General features: G+C 33.1%; 5 protein-coding genes across 5 annotated transcripts; 4 read left to right on the forward strand and 1 right to left on the reverse strand.

Moving 5' to 3' along the window:
* Nucleotides 1-390: 390 nt before the first annotated feature.
* LOC123915326 lies at nt 391-1,913 on the reverse strand. Its single transcript, XM_045966457.1, has 5 exons — nt 1,815-1,913; nt 1,411-1,641; nt 1,238-1,326; nt 607-751; nt 391-492 (listed from the first exon to the last, which is right to left on the reverse strand). Exons 1-5 carry the CDS (start codon nt 1,851-1,853, stop codon nt 391-393), a joined length of 606 nt encoding a protein of 201 aa, XP_045822413.1. The 5' UTR covers nt 1,854-1,913.
* Nucleotides 1,914-3,652: 1,739 nt separating this feature from the next.
* Nucleotides 3,653-7,400, forward strand: LOC123916593 (protein TAB2 homolog, chloroplastic-like). Its single transcript, XM_045968082.1, has 5 exons — nt 3,653-4,172; nt 5,006-5,075; nt 6,066-6,237; nt 6,505-6,648; nt 7,070-7,400. The coding sequence occupies exons 1-5, from the start codon at nt 3,688-3,690 to the stop codon at nt 7,327-7,329; spliced, it is 1,131 nt and encodes a 376-aa protein (XP_045824038.1). The 5' UTR covers nt 3,653-3,687; the 3' UTR covers nt 7,330-7,400.
* A 3,735-nt stretch (nt 7,401-11,135) lies between these two features.
* LOC123916835 lies at nt 11,136-12,678 on the forward strand. Its single transcript, XM_045968397.1, has one exon. It carries the CDS (start codon nt 11,296-11,298, stop codon nt 12,571-12,573), a length of 1,278 nt encoding a protein of 425 aa, XP_045824353.1. The 5' UTR covers nt 11,136-11,295; the 3' UTR covers nt 12,574-12,678.
* A 1,630-nt stretch (nt 12,679-14,308) lies between these two features.
* Nucleotides 14,309-17,335, forward strand: LOC123919068 (protein TAB2 homolog, chloroplastic-like). The gene is made up of 5 exons (XM_045971290.1): nt 14,309-14,744; nt 15,582-15,651; nt 16,267-16,438; nt 16,522-16,665; nt 17,017-17,335. The coding sequence occupies exons 1-5, from the start codon at nt 14,440-14,442 to the stop codon at nt 17,274-17,276; spliced, it is 951 nt and encodes a 316-aa protein (XP_045827246.1). The 5' UTR covers nt 14,309-14,439; the 3' UTR covers nt 17,277-17,335.
* A 3,115-nt stretch (nt 17,336-20,450) lies between these two features.
* On the forward strand, nt 20,451-21,718 carry LOC123917079. The gene has a single exon (XM_045968701.1). The coding sequence runs from the start codon at nt 20,458-20,460 to the stop codon at nt 21,646-21,648; it is 1,191 nt and encodes a 396-aa protein (XP_045824657.1). The 5' UTR covers nt 20,451-20,457; the 3' UTR covers nt 21,649-21,718.
* Nucleotides 21,719-21,958: the final 240 nt, after the last annotated feature.

Below are 21,958 nucleotides of genomic sequence, written 5' to 3' on the forward strand. Positions count from 1 at the left end.
AAACCAAAACGAATGCGAGGTATTGCTACGCCTGGTACTATTCAACTAGTACCAAGAGCGATAAAAACACCGCGTGGATATAAAGAACATAAGGTATGTTTTGGTATTTCATTCCCTCGTTTTTTTTTATTTATAGTTCAGGCACAACACCATGAAGTGTTTTAAATGATCAGAAATGATATGTAATTTTTTCTTCTGATTTACAGTCGTGGCGAAACAATGAAAGTCTTTTTCTTTTTATCCCTCTTACACCAGAGGAAGAAAGTGCTGTTACCGCTGCATTTGAGAAGGATATCATTGTTAAGCACGAGAAGTCAAACATTCAGATCCCATCAGAGAAACTTCAGTGCCTTAAACCGGGTGGATGGTTAAATGATGAGGTGATCATGTTTATTTAACAATGATATCCTTCTCAAATGCTGCGGTAACAGCACTTTCTTCCTCCGGTGTAAGAGGGATAAAAAGAAAAAGACTTTCATTGTTTCGCCACGACTGTAAATCAGAAGAAAGAATTACATATCATTTCTGATCATTTAAAACACTTCATGGTGTTGTGCCTGAACTATAAATAAAAAAAAAACGAGGGAATGAAATACCAAAACATACCTTATGTTCTTTATATCCACGCGGTGTTTTTATCGCTCTTGGTACTAGTTGAATAGTACCAGGCGTAGCAATACCTCGCATTCGTTTTGGTTTTGGCACATTAGGACTGATCCCCCTCTCTAACTCAGTATGGAGCCTTGATCCCCTGAAATTGGAATAATTGGGATCATGCTCTAAATAATCTTGATTTCTCGGCCATCATGATTTCTTGGCCTTAGCCATGGCAAAAAATGAAGCGTTGAGATAGCACTGATTGAGAGCGTAGTTAACGTAAAAAATTATGTTAACAGAGACGTGAATGTTTTTATCCTATTTTTTTATAATTAGCGTTGAATATTGGGGTTTTAATCCATGTGTTCACCTATGATTGGCAAACAGTAAGACCAGCACCTAAGGTATTGTACATAAGTTTTACCCTAAAACAACATCTCAGAAGATAAATCAACAAACCAAACATATCATCATTACACCAAAAAAATGACAAAATGACAGAAAAATATCCATACATGGATCTGACAGATGAAAGAACTTGACTAAAATATCTGAGTTAAAATTGCTCAACTAACATATAGCTAATACTCTACCTTACTTTTTTCGCCACTGTTTTTTTATAGGAGTTGGTGATATATACCTTTTAGGCCTTCCAATGGCTTCTCTGTTTCTGAGCGTAGGTCCATTGCCATCATTCACATTATTTCCAGCAGTGTCAGTTTCGCCCCCCTGAATTTGGGTAAAAAAAAACTGTTATGTGCCTAGTTCCCCTACCGGCTCCCTAAATTTAATAAAAAATAATAATAACATTACCTGTGGTTTTTGCGATGCAGGTGGCCGTGAAGACCTCTCTTCATCCTCTCCATTTCCAGCAATGGCATCCTCAGAATCATTGTCCATCCCTTTGCCATCATTCACATTATTTCCAGCAGTGTCAGTGTCGCACCTCTCTTCATCTCCATTTCCAGCAATGGCATCCTCAGAATCATTGTCCATCCCTTTGCCATCATTCACATTATTTCCAGCACTGTCAGTGTCGCGCCCCTGAATTGGGTAAAAAAAAACTGTTATGTGCCTAGTGAAATTGCAAACAAAAGAATGCCAAATCCACAAAAAATATAAGCAAAAAAATTAATTATATTATATAAAAATATGTTAAATTTGTTCTGTGCCTTACTTGCCACCGGAAGATTAATAAAAAATAATAATAACATTACCTGTGGTTGTTGCGATGCATCCTCGGAATCATTGTCCATCCCTTCACACCGTCCACTTCCATCATTTTCAGCAGTGATGTTAGTGTTGGCCCCCTGAATTGGGTGAAAAAAAATTGTTATGTGCCTAATTCCCCTAAGAGTGTATGTAATGTAAAATAAACATATGCAAATAGTGTGTGTAATGTAACTTCACAACATATGCAATGAAGCATCAATCAACCTGATCCATCTCAGAACCAGAGTGGCTTATGATTGACAGCTCATATATGAAATTGCAAACAAAAGAATGCCAAATCCAAGGATAAAAAGGGAAGGCATATGCAGCGGCAGAGTGGAGAAATGAAAATCAAATGGTAGTCACTAATTTTATTAGTGTAGTAGTAGATAATTTTCTTCTTTAAAGGTTATTGATTCAAGGATTTGGATTGCATGACTGCATTGACTGCATGCAATCCAGATCCTTGGTTCAAATATAAACATCTAACTTTTCATCCGCACTACTGTTTTCATATGTACTATATTGTTTCATCTGCACTAATTTATCATGTTCATTAACGTTTCCCTATTTTTTTTAGTACTTTCTTTCATCTGTACTACTGTTTGCGTATCAACTATTGTTTCATCTGCACTACTATTCATCTTCATGGTTTTTTTAATTGTTGATTCCTTCGTAACATAATTTTTTTAACTTAACTTTTGTCATATAGGGTGATAGGATTCAAGTTTTGATTCGGAATGATCACACACCCAAATGGAAATCAAAGTTGCAAGAGAACATGACATGTGTTATCCAACAACGCTAATGTGTATGACAATGATTTTTCATGGAAGTTATGTGACCACCCTAAAAAGTTTGTCTTTCTTTGTGGTACAACTGCGAAAGTACAAGATATCAAAGATTTACCACCAAAACAATACTTTTTTTACGGATTTTGATGACATTCTAAAAGGCAAATGCAAGTTAGAAAGATTTGAAAGGGGTAACTTAAACATTTATTTTTACTTTCGTTAAATCTTTATTCACAATTTCGGTTTTGATATATCTTTGTGTGCATTTTAAGGCTTGAAGGGAGTAACTTAAACATTTATTTTAAGGCAAATGCAAGTTAGAAAGACCTGAAGGGAGTAACTTAAACATTTATTTTAATTACTTTCGTTAAATTTTCAATGTATTTGTTTCACAATTTCCGTTTTGATATATCATTGGATAATGTTGGATTATATTTGCCTAGAAGTGTCTTTAGTCATGGTCAATTTTAATCCAGGGTAAAGAGAAAAAAAAGATTTAAAAATTTAATCCATGACAAAGGAAATCAAGCATTAAAGTCCACCACTAATGTTGTTTTCAAAAAGTTTTTGAAAATTTATAAAATGTAAGTATTTAAGTCAATTTTTTCCAGTATAATGATGTTGCAGGTCTTTAGTTGGTCAGGAGCTGAGTTTTGGTGTTGCAGTGGTGTGCTTTTGATGGAATGGATCAAGAGATTGGTGTATTTTAGCGGCATATAATCATAGATGGTGATAGTTGTTAGCTTGAGATTTGGTGTTGCTACTATCACATTTAGCCTGTAGGTAGTAGTGATAATAGTAGTGTTAGATTGGTTTTTGGTGTGGATTTAATTGCTTTGTTTTTATATTGTGGATTTAATTGCTTTTGTTAAATTCAAAAAAAAAATACACTACAAAGTACAAGGATTCGGAGCAAATTCAAGAGAAAATGGTGGGTGGAAACCCAATGGACAATAGGACCCGACCCAATGTAAAGTATGGAATAACCCGGGTTACTACGGTTTGACCCGAGAAAAAGAAAAACATGTGGCAGTAGATAACTACCTCACCCACACACCCAAATCAGTTACACAGAGCCATAACCATGGCTACTCTAAGCTTCAACTCCACAAGAATCAAAACCCCATCTTTCAACTACACCAACCCAATACTCACCAAACTCACCTCTTCAAAACCCATAATCAAGTTCCCATTTTTCACTTCCTCCAACAAAAAACACTTCCTTAAATTTCAAACATGTTCTGTCTCAGATACCTCAGTAACAACAACGCAGAAAGAATTTGAAGAAGAAGAAGACAAAGAAGACCCAACTGCTGAAACATGTTATCTTGATCCAGAAACTGATCCTGATAACTTATTAAGCTGGGAATTGGATTTTTGTTCTAGACCCATTCTTGATATTAGAGGAAAGAAACTTTGGGAGCTTGTTGTTTGTGATAAATCTCTTTCACTTCAATATACTAAGTATTTTCCTAATAATGTTATTAATAGTATTACTCTTAAGGATTCTATTGTTGCTATTTGTGATGAGTTGGATATACCTGTGCCTAGAAACATTCGCTTCTTTAGGTAAATTGCTTAAACTATATCATTCAGTTATGACCGTTTTAGTAGTTATTGTTTCTTTTACTTGCATACTAGCAGTAACTATATATGTGGATAAACTTTTCACCTAAATTCCCCAATTTCACCTAAAAAAAATATATGTGGATAAACAGTTTAATTAAGCGCTTATAGCATAAGTGTTTATCATGTAAGTGCTTATGTATAAACTTATTTGAGCTTATCAACTGGTATAAGTTTTGTGAGACTGTTTTAAAGAACTTATGGAAACAACTTAGACAATTTTCATAAGTTCTCCAATATAGTTTATGAAAATAGCTAGTAGCATATATAAAAATAATTTATTTTTATTTTAGCTTTTGCTATAAAATAGCTTATGTAAGGTTCTACATAAGCACTTATTATGAAAAGTGCTTGTGCTATAAGCTGCAAATAAGCTGTTTATCCAAACAGACCCTATTTCTTTCTATAACAAAAGATAAAATAAAATTGTTTTCATATATTGTATAAGCTATTTTCATAAGTTGGAGAGCTTATGGAGATAAGCTGAAAACAAATATGGACATGTCATAAGTTGTTTCCATAAGCTCTGCTAAACAGTCTCACTCATGCTAGTAGATAAGCTCAAATGAGCCCATCCAAACATGCCATTGGACTATTCGAGTGGGAATGAACCCCCATTTTCAATCCTAAAATATCACACACTCTCTCTCCATCTTAGTACCTAAAGTATATAAAATCAATTTGTCCTAAGAATATTGGGAGAAAGCGATTTGTAAATTATATTTACTATTGTATCATGTTATAGCGAATATAAGTGTATTATTATTGCTTTATAGGTCACAGATGCAGACAATTATTACAAAAGCATGTAAGGAGCTTGGCATAAGAGCTCTTCCCAGTAAACGGGTGAGTACGGTTTTAGATTTTTCTGTCGATGTAAATTTGTAAAACTATATAGGTTTCCTTGCTGATAGAAATAAGTTAGTTTGCTGAACGATTGATAGTCTGAGACACTTCTTGGAAATAAACCTAACTGGTCTTGTAATGTGGCGTGGCCGACAAAACTTGGATAAAAACAGTTGTCCATTAAGACGAAGGTTCCAAAAATAGGTTCCATGTGTATTGATTTGTGTGGAATGTCTGTATGACTTCCCTCTAGTTAGCTTATGAAAGGGAAGGATTTTATAAATATTCAATGAGTTTAATGGCCATGTAAATCAATTTAACACCGACATCCAATGAGAAGCGTCCATTTTTTCATGTCATACCATAAATTTAAAAATGCAGTTACAAAAGTGGGTGATACAAAATAATAGATTTTTATTGGATATCAGTGTAAAATTGGTCAACAATGGCAAGGGGGAACAATGGAAAATAGTCAATACTTGTAGGCTTATTTGGATTTGACGTTGGAAAAGGCCAATCACATGTTGAGTCAACAACAATCGTTGTTTTGGCGTTAACATGCTTTGGAAAATTGATAGTAGTGTGCTAGCAATAAAGCAAACACAATTTCAAACACTGTCGATGACCTCAAATTTTCCTATGAAGTAATAAGAATATGGGAGGAATTTTCTCTACTCCAAATATGACTTCAGATGTTTACATTTGAAAAAATTGTAAATTTGTGGCATATGGAAGTACACTTCCAGACAAAATATATCGTCCAAAAGTACACTTCCGGGAATATGTGTGAATTTTTAGTATGAGGGGTGGAAAAAGTTCCTCCTTAAGAATACGCAACAGCTTTTACATGTTTCAAGAGACATTTGTTGCACAAAAGTAAATGATAAAAAATTGAGAATCTTTTGGTGACTGTATTTCATTTGGCGATTCTATTTCCTTTTCAGAGATGCACCGGTGTATATTTTATGAGCTTCATTTGATCCTTTTCAGTGTTTGTCATTACTTTTATGGCTAGAGGAACGCTACGAAACTGTATATACAAAACATCCTGGATTTCAAAAGGGATCCAAGCCTCTTTTGCCATTAGACAATCCCTTTCCCACGAAACTTCCAGAAGATCTTTTTGGTGAAAGATGGGCATTTGTTCAGTTACCTTACTCAGGTATAGATTCATCGGCCTTTATGTCATTTGTTTCACAATTGCATGACATGGTTTTTCATGTATAACATAGGCAGCTGTCACATGTTTTTATGGTATCGACACATCCTCCATGTATATAGAGTCTCATGCTCATGCTTATTCATCATTTGCTTTGCTTATACTAGTTTAAAGTTTAGATTTGTTACATTACATAGATTATAATTGAAAGGTTCTGATTATTTGTTAATACTTTTATACATCTCTTACTTTTAATAACCTATTTTAAAGCTGTTCGAGAGGAGGCCTCGGCATCAGAGGAAAGATTTGGCTATGGTTCTGGGCTAGATCTTGATTTATTGGGTATTGAAATCGACGACAAGACGTTGATCCCAGGACTGGCTGTTGCATCTTCTCGTGCAAAAATATTATCAGGTAAAGAACTTCATTTTTCATATACACTTGGTTTCTTTCCAAGCACCATAATTGTAGGTTTTTGGATATTTTCATGCTGAAAAGCTTTTGCGTACACTGTATTCAGATGAACTTTTTTACAGCTTATTTTGGTTTGTCGTATGACATATACACTTTTGTAAGTGTTTCATACGACTTATGAAATATCCATTCAATACTCTCTAAAAAGTTAACTTTTGAAAAAACTTATAATTTATATGAAAATAGTTTATCCACATTCCTCCTTCTATAATAGAGACATAGTATATACATAACCACTTAATTAAGGTGTTTACTCTACGCACTTTTGATATGTGCTATATCATAACCAAGTATAGTTCTCGTATTGTCATTTTCTTTATATCCAAGAAAAAGTGTAACGCTTGCCATTTTACTGCGACAGCTTTTATGAATGGATTGGAGCTCTGTGCTATTGAAGCAGACACTGCTCGCGGTAACCTGACTCTTTCAGTTGGAATTTCGACTCGGTATGTATACGCGACCTATAAGAAAAGTCCTACCACAACTAAAGAAGCTGATGCTTGGGAAGCAGCTAAGAAAGCTTCTGGAGGCTTGCATTTCCTTGCAATCCAAGATGAGTTAGATTCTGAAAATTGTGTTGGCTTCTGGCTTTTGCTAGACTTGCCACCTCCACCTGTATAATCATACAAATTATTATGACTGAATATTTTAAAAGAAATAAATTCTTATAATAGAATCATTACTAGCTAAAATTCTCTTTTAGACCCCTCAAAATTCTCTTTTTACCCTCTTCACTATTGTGTCTGGTTAACAGTGATGGACAAAGATGATGAACAGTGATTCGGAAACTAAATTACGAACTAAGTTGAAGAGGGAAAAAATGGAATTTTGGGGTTTTAATAGAAATATGGGGGCTTAAAGAGAGACTTTCTGATTATACACCTTTTACAATTGACTAGTACTTTTTTACATTGTTCTAGTCTAATCATCTATCCACTCAGATTTGGCTTCAATGTGGATAATTTCTCTCCCGACCCCTGTGATTCTTTTCTACCCTTGGATTTCCATTTTTGCCGTTATATAAATAATTCGGTTTCTATTAACCGAATTTGCACTAAGAAAAAATTCGGTTTTTTTTAATCGAAATTTTCTGCAACGGCAAAATTGGAATTTCAGAGGATAGAAAAGAATCACGGGGTCGGAAGAGAAGTTATCTTCAATGTATGTGTCACATGGGCCGTTGCGTAGGGCTTCATAGTTAAAAAAAATGTGTAAAATAGTAGCAAGGTTGTCAAAACCGGACCCGACCGGCCGGTCGGACCGTGAACCGGTGAGCAATCCGGTTCGGTTGGGCCTGAAAACCGGACAGCGAAGGAATCGGGAAAAAAACGTTTGAACCGGCGCAGAACCGGAAAAACCAGTAAACCGGCCGGGTCAGACCGTTTAGTGGTTCTGCCAGTCCGATCAGTTAAACCTTGAACCAGTAAGCTTGCCGGTTCGATGTCCGGTCCGGTTCTGATAATCTTGAATAGTAGTATTGGTAAATTGTGTTACAATGCAAAACTAGTTAAATAAGATGATGAGTTTATTTTTATTAAATAAGTTTTTTGTCTTTAAAAATATATTAAATTTTTATTTTAGTTCATAAAAATAAAAAAGCGATATTTTCATCCCCTCAAAATTTTCTATTTAAATTTTGGTCAAAAAAGGAAATAATTTTGGCCTGCCATTGGTATTTATTTAACATAATACGAACATACATTTTCAAAATTTCCTATTTAATTTTTAGTCCTTAATGGACATAATTTTGACATGTCATTGGTATTTCTTTAACATAATATGGACATACCGCGAGGGAAGTGGTGGTGGTTGAAGCAAAACTGAAACCAACATCTACCTGAAGCATCTCCGGCAATAACCCAAAACAGAGGAGCAGTGCCGACGAAACATCCGGAACAACCACCCACAGACACGACATCAGAAAATGACAAAGCACAAACTACCACTGCAAAACCAGAAGGTCAAGCGGTGGCAAGTTTGAATGAAGACAAACCAGAAGGTCGAAGAACAAATTTTTTAAATTAAAAGTAAAATTCTTAATTTTAGTTTAACCTCAAAATTAAATTTTCAATCAAGAGTATTCAAGTCGTAACGTCAACTCTAAAAAGGTTTTGGAGAATAGTTGGTTCCCTTTGCAAAACGGGTTTAAAATGCTAGCTCAAAACGATAGAAATTCTAATGTTTTCTTGGCTATGAATGGGACCCATCTAACTACCGAAGTCATGTAATATGCTCACAGGCCCCATGTTTTCCTTACGTAGCATTACTTCGGGTTGTAGGATACGAAGTAACTGCATTTCAGGTCGCATGTACCAAAGTGGTTTATAAAGACAAACATGGGGCCTGGGAGCATAATAGGGGGTCTAAAAAGCAATTTTCATCCCGTTAGAATCAAAGCTCTATAGATGGCATCAACTACTTGGAAGCTGAAGGAGTTTTCTAATCCTACCATGGCAAAGGTACTCTTCCTAACATTGTCATTTGGCAAATGATTGTTGTTTTCGTCGGATAGTGTTCGAAAAATAGGAGGGAGAATTATGTACAAATTATGTCCCAAAAAAATTAACATGTTATGTATAAAAAAAATAAAAACTTTAATTTTTTAAATATATAGTATTAATTAGTTTTATTAAAAAAGATAAGAGTAATTAAAAATGAGTATAATCGACAAATGTAACCTTAAAACATCAAAAAGACAATTAAATATGAACGTTAAATCCGACATTAATGGCCACTTAAAAAGAAACGGAGGGAGTAATATATTTAGTTTATTGAGATATTTTTGCTACACAAAAATTAATGAATAAAATATATTGGAAATTTAAAAGATATATTTATACTATACATGAGTTTTGGTGTGGAATTTTCATAATACTAATAATACCCTTTTTTTTTTTGTAACACCAATAGTCTTTTATTAACAAACTCACCCTAACATAAGACACATTTTTTTAATACCAAATTATTTTATTAATAAACTCACCATAATGGGGGATTCTAGAAATTTAAGCGATTTTAAATACTGGGGAATTCAATTGATTCAATTGAATTCTCTTGATTTTCAAATTTCATTGTTTGGATAAAGCAGTGAAATTCCATCAATTGTAAAATTCTTTGTTAGGGTAATGTAGTTAAATTTTTTTCAAACTGTAAACTCTAAAATCAGCCAAAAACACAAAAAATCAGTCGAAAACCAAAAAGTCGGCCATAAACCCAAAAAATCGGCCGAAAACCCAAAAAATAACTATAAACCCTAAAATCGACTGAAAACCCAAAAATCAACTATAAACACTAAAATCGGTAGTAAAGTGGATTATAGTTGATTTTTGGGTTTTCGGCCGAGTTTTTTTTTTCGGTTTAGGGACGATTTTAGATTTTTTCGGGCGATTCTTTGGGTTTTCTGACGATTTTATGGTTTATAGTCGATTTCAAGGTTTTTGGCCGATTTTTAGTTTTTCGGTCGATTTTTTGAGTTTTCAGTCAATTTTAGGTTTTTCGGATGATTGTAAGGTTCATAGCCAATTTATGAGATTTTGGCCGATTTTTTGGGTTTATAGTCTAGTTTTGGGATTTTGGCCGATTTTAGGTTTTATAGTCGATTTTAGGGTTTATAGCCGATTTTATGTTTTCGGCCGATTTTTTTGGGTTTAGGGACGATTTTAGATCTTTCGGCCGGTTTTAGGGTTTATAGTCAATTTTAAGGTTTTTGGCCGATTTTAAGTTTTTCGATTGATTTTTTGGATTTTTTGTCGATTTTAGGTTTTTCGGCCGATTTTAAGGTTTACGGTCAATTTTTGAGATTTTGGCCGATTTTTTGGGTTTATAGTCGATTTTTGGGATTTTGGTCAATTTTAGGTTTTCGCCCGAGTTTTTTAGGTTTAAGGTCGACTTTTGGTTTTTCAGCATATTTTTTTGTTTTTCGGCTGAGTTTTTGGGTTTTCGGTCGATTTTAAGTTTTCAGCCGATTTTTTGGGTTTTCGGCTGATTTTTAGGGTTTATAGTCGATTTTTGAGTTTTCTGCCGATTTTTTGGGTTTTCGGCCGATTTTAGGGGTTATAGTCGATTTTTGGGATTTTGACCGATTTTAGGTTTTTTTGCCGATTTTTTGGGTTTTCGGCTGATTTTAGGATTTATAGTCGATTTTTGGGTTTTTTGCTGTTTTAGGTCTTTTCTGCCAATTTTTTGTATTTTCGACCGATTTTAGTTTTTCGATCAATTAGTAATTTTTAAAAGTTTAGCAAGATTTTTTTTTATACGTGGAAAATAAATATAGGGATACCAAAAAAAAAATCCATATCAAGAAAATAATAATACAGACTATAAAATATAGGCCACACGATGTTCGGTAATCGGTGGGGCTTAGGACTAGGAGAATCTAGAAACGTGCAATCCAAGATTAAATCTATCTAAAATCAAATAATAAAAAAAAGATATGAATCTAAAATCAAATAAAAAAGAAAAGATATGAATTAAATACAAAATCTTAATCACTTGATCAACAAGATATATATATAGACACGAGTTATACCAATTACCAATCAATATCAAAGCTTTTCTCTTTCTTTGCTACTTTTTATAAAATTCATCATGGAAGAATATCGTTGTAAGGCATGGCTAGGTTTGTCCGATTCCAATAGACAAACTATTTCATCTGATGACAACAAGTATTTCAACATTCAATTTGATTACACAACTAGGTATGTTCCAATTAATACAATGTTTCATCAATCTTCTTTTGGAAATTTCCGACAATACACTCTTCGAAACGTCTCGATGGATAACATGATGGATGGAACTACCTTTGTGTCATGGTTTTCTCATATAAATGTTCCTCAAGATGCTTTCACATTGGTGCAAGATGAAATCATGAAAGTCGCTTCTGATATAGTTTTTCATGAGACTTATAAGAATACTATTCGAGTCGATTTTTCTGTTACAAGGGCTTTTGAAGAAGAAGAAGAAGAAGAAGAAGAGGAGGAGGAGAAGAATAGTTTGCAAGAGGATGTGAAGATAATAGATGTTGAAGAAGAAGAAGAAGAAGAAGTTAGAAGGGTTCTTGAATGTGGTGAATATGATTGTAAAGCACGGCTGCTACATTTGACAGATTCCAACACACAAACTATTTCATGTGATGACAACAAGTATTTCAACATTCAATTTTATTACAAAACTATATATGTTTCAACTCTTCAATCTTCTTTCGAAGACATTCGACGCTACACTATGTATAGCGTCTCAATGGATAAAATGATGGATGAAAATACTTTTGTGTCATGGTTTTCTGATATAAATGTTCCTCAAGATGCTTTTAGATTGGTGCTAAAAGAAATCATGCAATCTGCTTCTAGTATAGTTCATGATGAGACTTATAAGAACCTAAAGGTTCTTACTATTCGAGTCGATTTTGCTGTCGCAAAGGCTATTGAAGAAGAAGAGGAAGAAGAAGAAGAGGAGGAAGAAGAAGAGAGTAATAGTTTGGAAGAGGATGTCGAGATAATAGATGTTGAAGAAGAAGAAGAAGATAATGGGTTTGTTGATGATGTTACAAGGGTTATTGAAATTGAAATTGATGAAGGTGATTATGAAGTTGATTATGATTTAGAAGAGGATGAAGAGCTAATGATGTTCGAGGAAGAACATACGAGATTTATTCCTGCAACCAAATCATGTATTGAAGAATTGAAGATGGTAAAAGTAGAAGATGTAACAAAATGTACCATTTGTCTTGAAGATGTTAACATTGGTGTTGCATTGCCATGTTCCCACATATTTCATACGAATTGCATTCGCGATTGGTTGGTGATAGGTCATTGCTGTCCTTTGTGTCGATTTCAGTTGCCAACCAGCAACATGATGAGTGAATAAATAGTGAAATTATTAGTTATTATGTAATAAAACAGAGGTTTTTTAGAATTTGTAGATGAATGTTGATCTCTTTGTTCATAGTAATTGTCTCAATTTAATTTCTTATATTTCTTGGTCATGTATGAAGGATTTAAATATAAATAAGCCATGAATCATTTTATACAAGTTATAGCATATTATGGTATTATAGAAGATCATGACGCGTACATGTTAGAATTTTAGAGAGCGGTGACATAACAATCATGAGAAGCGGAACTACCCTCATTACTGTCGGTGTTTCAGAGTTAGGTTTTCACCCTATGTCTTAACGTTTGATGGGATAATGTTAATGTAGCTAACTGCTGAGCGCAAAGACCTCTCATTAGGCTTACCTAAATGGTCTAATCCATAACAGACAAGAGTCCAATTATATAATTCATCATTTTTAAGTGCTTAATAACAATAAACCATAATTTATATTAATAATAATTTCTAATGTTGGAACAAATAACACATTATGTGTGAATTGAAAATAAAATATTTGAGTCTCACATCGGGTATTAGAACATATTAATATGTATTATATACTAGTGTGTATTTTGAGAATAAAAAAAATAATGAATATAGATTATGTTGTAGAAACTTACTTGAGTTACTAAATAATAGGAATGGTAGTAGAAAAAGTAAAAGCATGTGTTCCTATTTTTAATGACCACCTCACTAGTTTTATTGAGTCATGAGCATAATCCACTTATTTATATAAAATTAAATCCTAGCCACCAGCATATCATAGATGATGATATATAGCACTTGTTGTTACTCGGAGAAAGCAAGTTACATATCTCACAGTAAAATATCTATCTCGTGGGTGGCTCTCTCAATGGTGGCTCTCTCATCAAATATATGACAATACTCCAATTGTTGTTCAAAGAATTATAGCTTATCAATTGTACAAGCACCCATAGCACTATGTTGGTGCTTGATGGTTTTGCTCATTAAAACCTGCGGCAACGGTAAGTCCTATTTTCTTTTATGGAACAAATAATCATATCCACTGACTTTAGAGATTATTTGATGTTCTTGGTTTGTAAGTGATTATGAATCAATGGTTTACATATTCATTTGAAATATTTAGTTGATTGAAATGAGCCATATTAAAGTTAGAATGAATGAATTATTCATATCAATTGGTTTCATTATTCGGTTATGCAAATTAATTAGAAAGATTTGTATTAGGATGTGTTACTAATAACTTAGAGAATAATTAGAGAATAATATTGAAGTTTATTCTATTTGTTCTGATATACTAGTATTAGTATTATTATTGTGTTTTAAGAGTGATTCTAGTATCACAGTGAGTTCCTTCAAATTTAAGAATGGTCATAGCGCCATATTCCCTATGATTTGAATGGTCTTAATTACCATATAAGAATGGTCATGGTACCATATTAGAACGGTCATAGTACCGTATGAGAATGGACTTAAAATCATAGCGCAATGGTTTTAGTACCATATTTGAGGGTGTAATTCTTGCCCGATATCTACAGTGCAGTATTTATCGGTATCAGTAGAGAACTGGGCTGTTTTATCCTGGAGACTTCGTGGTTGATCGTCTGCCTTGCACAATTTTGGGCAGTGCCGCGAAACGTCTTAAAGAAAGCGTATTCACCCGCGACTCAATCCAGTAATCTCTTCGGTGGTTGAAAATTATATTTAACAATTTTGAACCTCGGAAACAACATCTAATAATCGATTATTCTCAATCCATAATTCACCAAACTCTCATCTTCAAAACCCACAATCAAGTTCCCATTTTTCACTTCCTCCAACAAAAAACACTTCCTTAAATTTCAAACATGTTCTGTCTCAGATACCTCAGTAACAACAATGCAGAAAGAATTTGAAGAAGAAGAAGAAGACAAAGAAGACCCAACTGCTGAAACATGTTATCTTGATCCAGAAACTGATCCTGATAACTTATTAAGCTGGGAATTGGATTTTTGTTCTAGACCCATTCTTGATATTAATGGAAAGAAACTTTGGGAGCTTGTTGTTTGTGATAAATCTCTTTCACTTCAATATACTAAGTATTTTCCTAATAATGTTATTAATAGTATTACTCTTAAGGATTCTATTGTTGCTATTTGTGATGAGTTGGATATACCTGTGCTTAGAAACATTCGCTTCTTTAGGTAAATTGCTTAAATTATATCATTCAGTTATGACAGTTTCAGTAGTTATTGTTTCTTTTACTTGCATACTAGCAGTTACTATTCTTTCTGTTAGCACATAGGCCATATTTGGATAAATAGTTTAATTAAGCGCTTATATAGCATAAGTGTTTATCATGTAAGTGCTTATGTATAAACTTATTTGAGCTTATCAACTGGTATAAGTTTTGTGAGACTGGTTGAGAGAACTTATGAAAACAACTTACGACAATTTTCATAAGTCGTTCTTAACTTATTTTCATTAGTTCTCCTACATAGGTTATGTAAGCTTATGCATAAGCACTTATTATGAAAAGTGTTTGTTCTATAAGCTATAAATAAGCTGTTTATCCAAACATACACTATTTCTATAATAAAAGATAAAATAAACTTGTTTTCATATATGCTATAAACTAATTTCATAAGTTGGAGAGCTTATGGAGATAAGCTGAAAACAAATATGGACATGTCATAAGTTGTTTCCATAAGCTCTGCTAAACAGTCTCACTCATGCTTATGCTAGTAGATAAGCTCAAATGAGCCCATCCAAACATGCCATTGGACTATTCGAGTGGGAATGAACCCCCATTTTAATTCCTAAAATATCACACACACACACACTCTCTCTCTCTATCTTAGTCCCTAAAGTATAGAAAATTAATTTGTCCTAAGAATATTGTTAGAAAGCGATTTGTAAATTATATTTACTATTGTATCATATGTTATAGCTTATGTACCAAATGCTACGTTAAGACATTGCTTTATTCAGTGTTCATACTGGAGTAAGGAATTTTGAAGTGTATTATTATTGCTTTGTAGGTCACAGATGCAGACAATTATTACAAAAGCATGTAAGGAGCTTGGCATAAGAGCTCTTCCCAGTAAACGGGTGAGTCTGATTTTAAATTTTGCTGTGGATGTGAAATTTCATTGCTCAACAGAAAACTATATAGGTTTCCTTGCTGATAGAAATAAGTTAGTTTGCTGAACGATTGATAGTCTGAGACACTTCTTGGAAATAAACCTAACTGGTCTTGTAATTTGGCCGACAAAACATGGATGAAAAAACTTAACTTGTCCATTAGACGAAGGTTCAAAAAATTGGTTCCGTATGTATTGATTTGTGTGGAATGGCTGTATGACCTCTAATTAACTTATGAAGTAATAAGAATATGGGAGGAATTTTCTCTACTCCAAATATGAATTGTCTGTATATATTTGAAAAAATTGTAAGTTTGTGGCGTATGGAAGTACACTTCCAGACAAAATATTATCGTCCAAAAGTACACTTCCGAAAATATGTATGAATTTTTAGTATGAGGGGTAAAAAAGTTCCTCCCTGAGAATATGTATCAGCTTTTACATGTTTCAAGAGACATTTGTTGCACAAAAGTAAAAGATAAAAATTGAAATCTTTTGGTGACTGTATTTCATTTGGCGATTCTATTTCCTTTTCAGAGATGCACCGGTGTATATTTTATGCGCTTCATTTGATCCTTTTCAGTGCTTGTCATTACTTTTATGGCTAGAGGAACGCTATGAAACTGTATATACAAAACATCCTGGATTTCAAAAGGGATCCCAGCCTCTTTTGCCATTAGACAATCCCTTTCCCACGAAACATCCAGAAGATCTTTTTGGCGAAAGATGGGCATTTGTTCAGTTACCTTACTCAGGTATAGATTCATCAGCATTTGTTAATACTTTAAATTGTTTTCCTAAGATATACATCTCTTACTTTTAATAACCTATTTTAAAGCTGTTCGAGAGGAGGCCTCGACATCAGAGGAAAGGTTTGGCTATGGTTCTGGGCTAGATCTTGATTTATTGGGTATTGAAATTGAGGACAAGACGTTGATCCCAGGACTGGCTGTTGCATCTTCTCGTGCTAAAATATTATCAGGTAAAGAACTTCATTTTCATATTTTATTTGAACTTCATTTTTCATATACACTTGGTTTCTTTCCGAGCAATGTAATAGTAGGTTTTTGGTTATTTTCATGCTGAAAACCTTGTGCGTACTCTTTGTGTATTCGGATGAGCTTATTTACAGCTTATTTTGGTTTGTCGTATGACATATACACTTTTGTCAGTATTTTATATAACCGATGAAAATAACTTATGACATATTTAACTTTCGAAACATTCCTCCACTGATTACATGAAAACACTCAGACGCACTTTTGATGTGCGTTATCATAACTAAGTATACTTCTCATAACTGTTATTTTCTTTTGCCACTTTACTGCGACAGCTTTTATGAATGGATTGGAGCTCTGTGCTATTGAAGCAGACACTGCTCGCGGTAACCTGACTCTTTCAGTTGGAATTTCGACTCGTTATGTATACGCGACCTATAAGAAAAGTCCTACCACAACTAAAGAAGCTGATGCTTGGGAAGCAGCTAAGAAAGCTTCTGGAGGCTTGCATTTCCTTGCAATCCAAGATGAGTTAGATTCTGAAAATTGTGTTGGCTTCTGGCTTTTGCTAGACTTGCCACCTCCACCTGTATAATCATACAAATTATTATGATTGAATATTTTAAAAGAACAAAATTCTTATAATAGAATCATTAGATTTCAGATGTTTTACCTAAGGTTATAATAAAATTATTAAGACTATCAATTTATCTTTGGTGATAAAAACCGGAACATTAATTATATTTCTAACTTTTCTTAATATATATGTGAAAATTGCTTAAAGTTTTCTTAAAAATATAGTAAATTTTAGTTCAGAAAAATAAAAAAGGGACATTTTTATCCTCTCAAAATTTTCTATTTCATTTTTGGTCCATAATGGACATAATCTTGACATTGGTACAAGACAATGAGCTTTTATATAAGAATTATTTCAACGATCATAACAGTAAAATAAGTCATCTAAGTCAAGGAATAAATTATGAAAAGAGAACATTCTTTTTAAAGTCATTTTAAGGAATCCAAAATCATATCTCATGTCAAGGTTTTTGTAGTCCACAAGATAACTATTGAGATTTTATTTAGACTAATGATAAAGCAACAATAATGTTCATAACAACTTGCAAAGCACCGGCCGTTTTCTTGACCGATTCCATATGAATGCATATTCGATTAATTGGTATGAGGTTATCCGCAAAAAAAAATTGTCCAAGTCACTTTGTTTCTTTTTTTCCAAGTTTCTTCTTTTTTTTCTTTGTGGTACAAATATGATTGACAAATTTTCTCCAGATGAGAGAACATTCTCCTAGGTTCAGAGAATTACCTCCCAAATTGTTGCACATAAATTGCAAAGTCATCATGAGGCGTCTCAATCTTATTTACACTTAACCACAACGGCTATATGTTGCTTATCAAAAAAAAAAAAAAAAAAAAAAAAAAAAACAACGGCTATATGTTATGTAAAAAAATAATAATAATATTAAAAAAAAATCTTTATTTTTACTTATTTTTTAATACCACATCATAAATTTTAATTTTTGTAAGAAAATTTGAAAATTGAAAATTAAAATAAAGAAATTGAAAATTGGCAAGAACCCAGAACCTTCATTGTTCTTCATTATTCTCTTTCTTGTTTTTAACATTGTTGTTTGGTTTTAAACGAGGTTGAAGATGGAAACAATCTAGAAACTAAATCAGTAAGGTTTCCAACACAAGCTCTTCTTTTAGGAACGAGTGGAATAGAAGAGGAATCGTCCGAGTCAAAGCGAGGAATGATTTCTGTTACTTGAAGAAGTGGATGACGGTGCTCCACCATAACGAAAGCGAAAGATTCGTGTAAAATAGTTGCTGAAATTCGCGTTACAGTATTCGTGTTGAGGATGATGACGGTGGAAGCGGTTTTTGATGCGGCGGTTACGAAGTGGAAGATGGTGGTTTTTTGTTGGAAGAAATAAAAAAGTTTAATTTTAGAAAATAATAATGAAAAATAAAATTAAAATGCCAAGTGGAATTAAAGTAAATGAATAATAAAATAAAAATTCAAGTCAGCGTGCCACATCACCTATTATATTCAGTCATGTGCCAAGTAGCCCAACCATGGGAAAAGAGAAAAATCTTGACATCACGGAGGACAATTGCAAAAAAAATAATATAAAAAATAAGACGTGATAAGTCAAAATTTGCTAACATTACAGGGGTATAGATCTATTAACCCTAAAAAAAAATTATACTATATAAAGATGTGAGTTTTGAAAAATAATTATAATATTTGGATAAACAAAAAGGATCATAATAATAATAACAAAGACCGAAAAAAAAAATAACCGGTAAAAAAAAGCTAATTATCCTAATAACTAGGGGTCAGGTTGTGTCTAACTTATGTAAAAAAAAAACATGTCTTATGTTTTATGCTAATTTATGGTTTATAGTTAATTTTAGGTTTTTCATCCGTTTTTATGGTTTATAGTTGATTTTAGGTTTTTCGGTCGATTTTATGGTTTTTTGCCGATTTTATGGTTTATAGTTGATTTTAGGTTTTTCTTCGATTTAATGTTTTTTGGCCGATTTTAAGGTGTTCGGGCGATTTTTTCGATTTTTCGGCCGATTTTATGGTTTAGAGTCGATTTTAGGTTTTTCGGCCGATTTTATGGTTTAGAGTCGATTTTAGGTTTTTCGATCAATTTTATAGTTTTTGGCCGATTTTAGGTTTTTCGGCCGATTTTTCCGGTTAGCGGCCGATTTTAGGGTTTATAGTCGTTTTTATAGTTTTTTGCCGATTTTAGGTTTTGCAGCCGATTTTTCGGGTTTCAGGTTGATTTTATGTTTTTCGGCCAATTTTATGGTTTATAGTCGATTTTAGGTTGTTCGGACGATTTTTTCGGTTTTTCGGCCGATTTTATGGTTTATGGTCGATTTTAGGTTTTTCGATCGATTTTATGGTTTTTTGCCAATTTTAGGTTTTTCGTCCGATTTTTCCGATTAGCGGCCGATTTTAGGGTTTATAGTCGTTTTTACGGTTTCAGATCGATTTAAGGATTTTCGGCCGATTTTTTAGATTTTTAGCCGAGTTTAGGGTTTATATTCGATTTTAGGGTTTTTCGGCTGATTTTTTTGTGTCTATGGTCGATTTTAGGTTTTTTGATCGGTTTTAAGGTCCAGGTCTGGTTTAGGGTCGATTTTAGTATTCTAGGTTGATTTTAAATTTTTCTACTGATTTTAGGGATTTCGACGATTTTTGGAGCTCTGGCATTGGCTTTTTTTAAAATATAGTTTTAAAAAAAAAAAACTTCTTTTTTGACAAAAAAAAAACAAGTTGAGAAGTAGAAAATTAGTAGGGTCAAATTTTTGTAAAAAAAAAGTAGGGTCAAACTTAACCTAAGTATTTAAGAGTTTATATTTTTTTTTGGTAATATATTTTTATTTTTTATTCGTGGATTCGAAAATATTGACATATAACGGTACAATCTGTGGGAGAATCTAGAAACGCGGCAGTGAAGATAAAATCAAATCTAATATCAAAAAAGATAAAACCAGCTAAAATCAAATCTTTTTTCAAAAAAGATATAGAAATTAAAATCAAATCTTTTTTAGAAAAAGATATATAAATTAAAATCAAATCTTTTTTAGAAAAAGATATCTAACTTGATCACCAAGATTATAATATCTATATATACACGACACGAGTGACAGTTACCTATCAATATCAAGAATTAGTAGTTTCCTTTGTGATATATCATATATCTTTATCAACTTTGCTACTACTGTTTCTTAAATTCATCATGGATGAATATCGGTGTAAGGCATGGCTACGTTTGTGTGATTCCAGCACACAGAGTATTTCAGGTGATGGCAACAAATTTTTCAAGGTTCAATTTGTTTACAAAACTACATATGTTCCAACTGATACGTCTCAATCTTCGTTCGAAGACATCCAATGTCACGCTCTTCATAACATCTCAATGGATAAGATGATGGATGAAAATACCTTCGTGTCATGGCTTTCTCAAGTAAATGTTCCTCAAGATGCTTTCACAATGGTGGTAGAAGCAATTATGCAATGTGCTTCTGATATAGTTGATGATGAGACTTATAAGAACCTAAAGTTTCTTACTATTCGAGTCGATTTTTCTGTTAAAAGGGCTATTGAATATGTTGATTGTGAAGAAGAAGAAGAAGAGGAGAACAATAGTTTGGAAGAGGATGTCGAGATAATAGATGTTGAAGAAGAAGAAGATAATGGGTTGGTTGATGATGTTACAATTATTGAAATTGAAAGTGATGAAGATGAACACGGTTTGGAAGAGGATGAAGAAGAGCCAATGATGCTTGAAGAAGAAGCTGCTAGGTTTATACCTGCTAACGAATATCATTGTAAGGCATGGCTACGTAAGTCCGATTCCAACACACAACGTATTTCATGTGATGATAAGAAGTATTTCGACATTCAATTCGAATACAAAACTAGGCATGTTTCGACAGATATGTTTCAATCTTCTGTTGAACACATTCAACGTGATGCTCTTCGCAACATCTCAATGGATAAGATGATGGATGAAAATACCTTTGTGTCATGGCTTTCTCTAATAAATGTTCCTCAAGATGCTTTTACATTGGTGATAGAAGAAATCATGCAAGTTGCTTCTGATGCAGTTGATGATGAGCGAAAGCATCTTACTATTCGAGTCGATTTTTCTGTTACAATGGCTATTGAGGATGAGGAAGAAGAAATTATGGTTGAAGAAGAATATACTAGATTTATTCCTGCAGATAAGTCATGTATTGAAGAATTGAAGATGGTAAAAGTAGAAGAAGTAACAAAATGTACTATTTGTCTTGAGGGTGTTAATGTTGGTGTCCCATTACCATGTTCCCACATGTTTCATAAGAACTGTATTGAAGATTGGTTAGTGATAGGTCATTGTTGCCCTTTGTGTAGGTTTGAATTACCTACCAGCAACACTAGAGAATAAGTTGTTTGTTATTATGTTTCATTAGTTGTGGTATATACTAGAGATTGTATATGATGATTACATTCGTGATATTCAATGAATTTTTATTAAGGTTTGAGATTTTTGTTAAAGTACTTTATATAGATCATTGGTGTTTGTTGTTTTTGTCCCTTTTATGTGCCTTATTTTTATAATCTGATTGAGTTCAACCCTTCTGGCTTTAATTTTTCTGCAAGAGTGTTTTTTACCCCTGATCACTTGTATTACAGGGCTGCTAGATTTCTTATGTTGTCATAGCACTACTAGAAATATGACATTTGGTTAAGGGATT

The sequence above is a fragment of the Trifolium pratense genome, linkage group LG3 (assembly GCF_020283565.1).
Source record: "Trifolium pratense cultivar HEN17-A07 linkage group LG3, ARS_RC_1.1, whole genome shotgun sequence".
Lineage (NCBI taxonomy): Eukaryota > Viridiplantae > Streptophyta > Magnoliopsida > Fabales > Fabaceae > Trifolium > Trifolium pratense.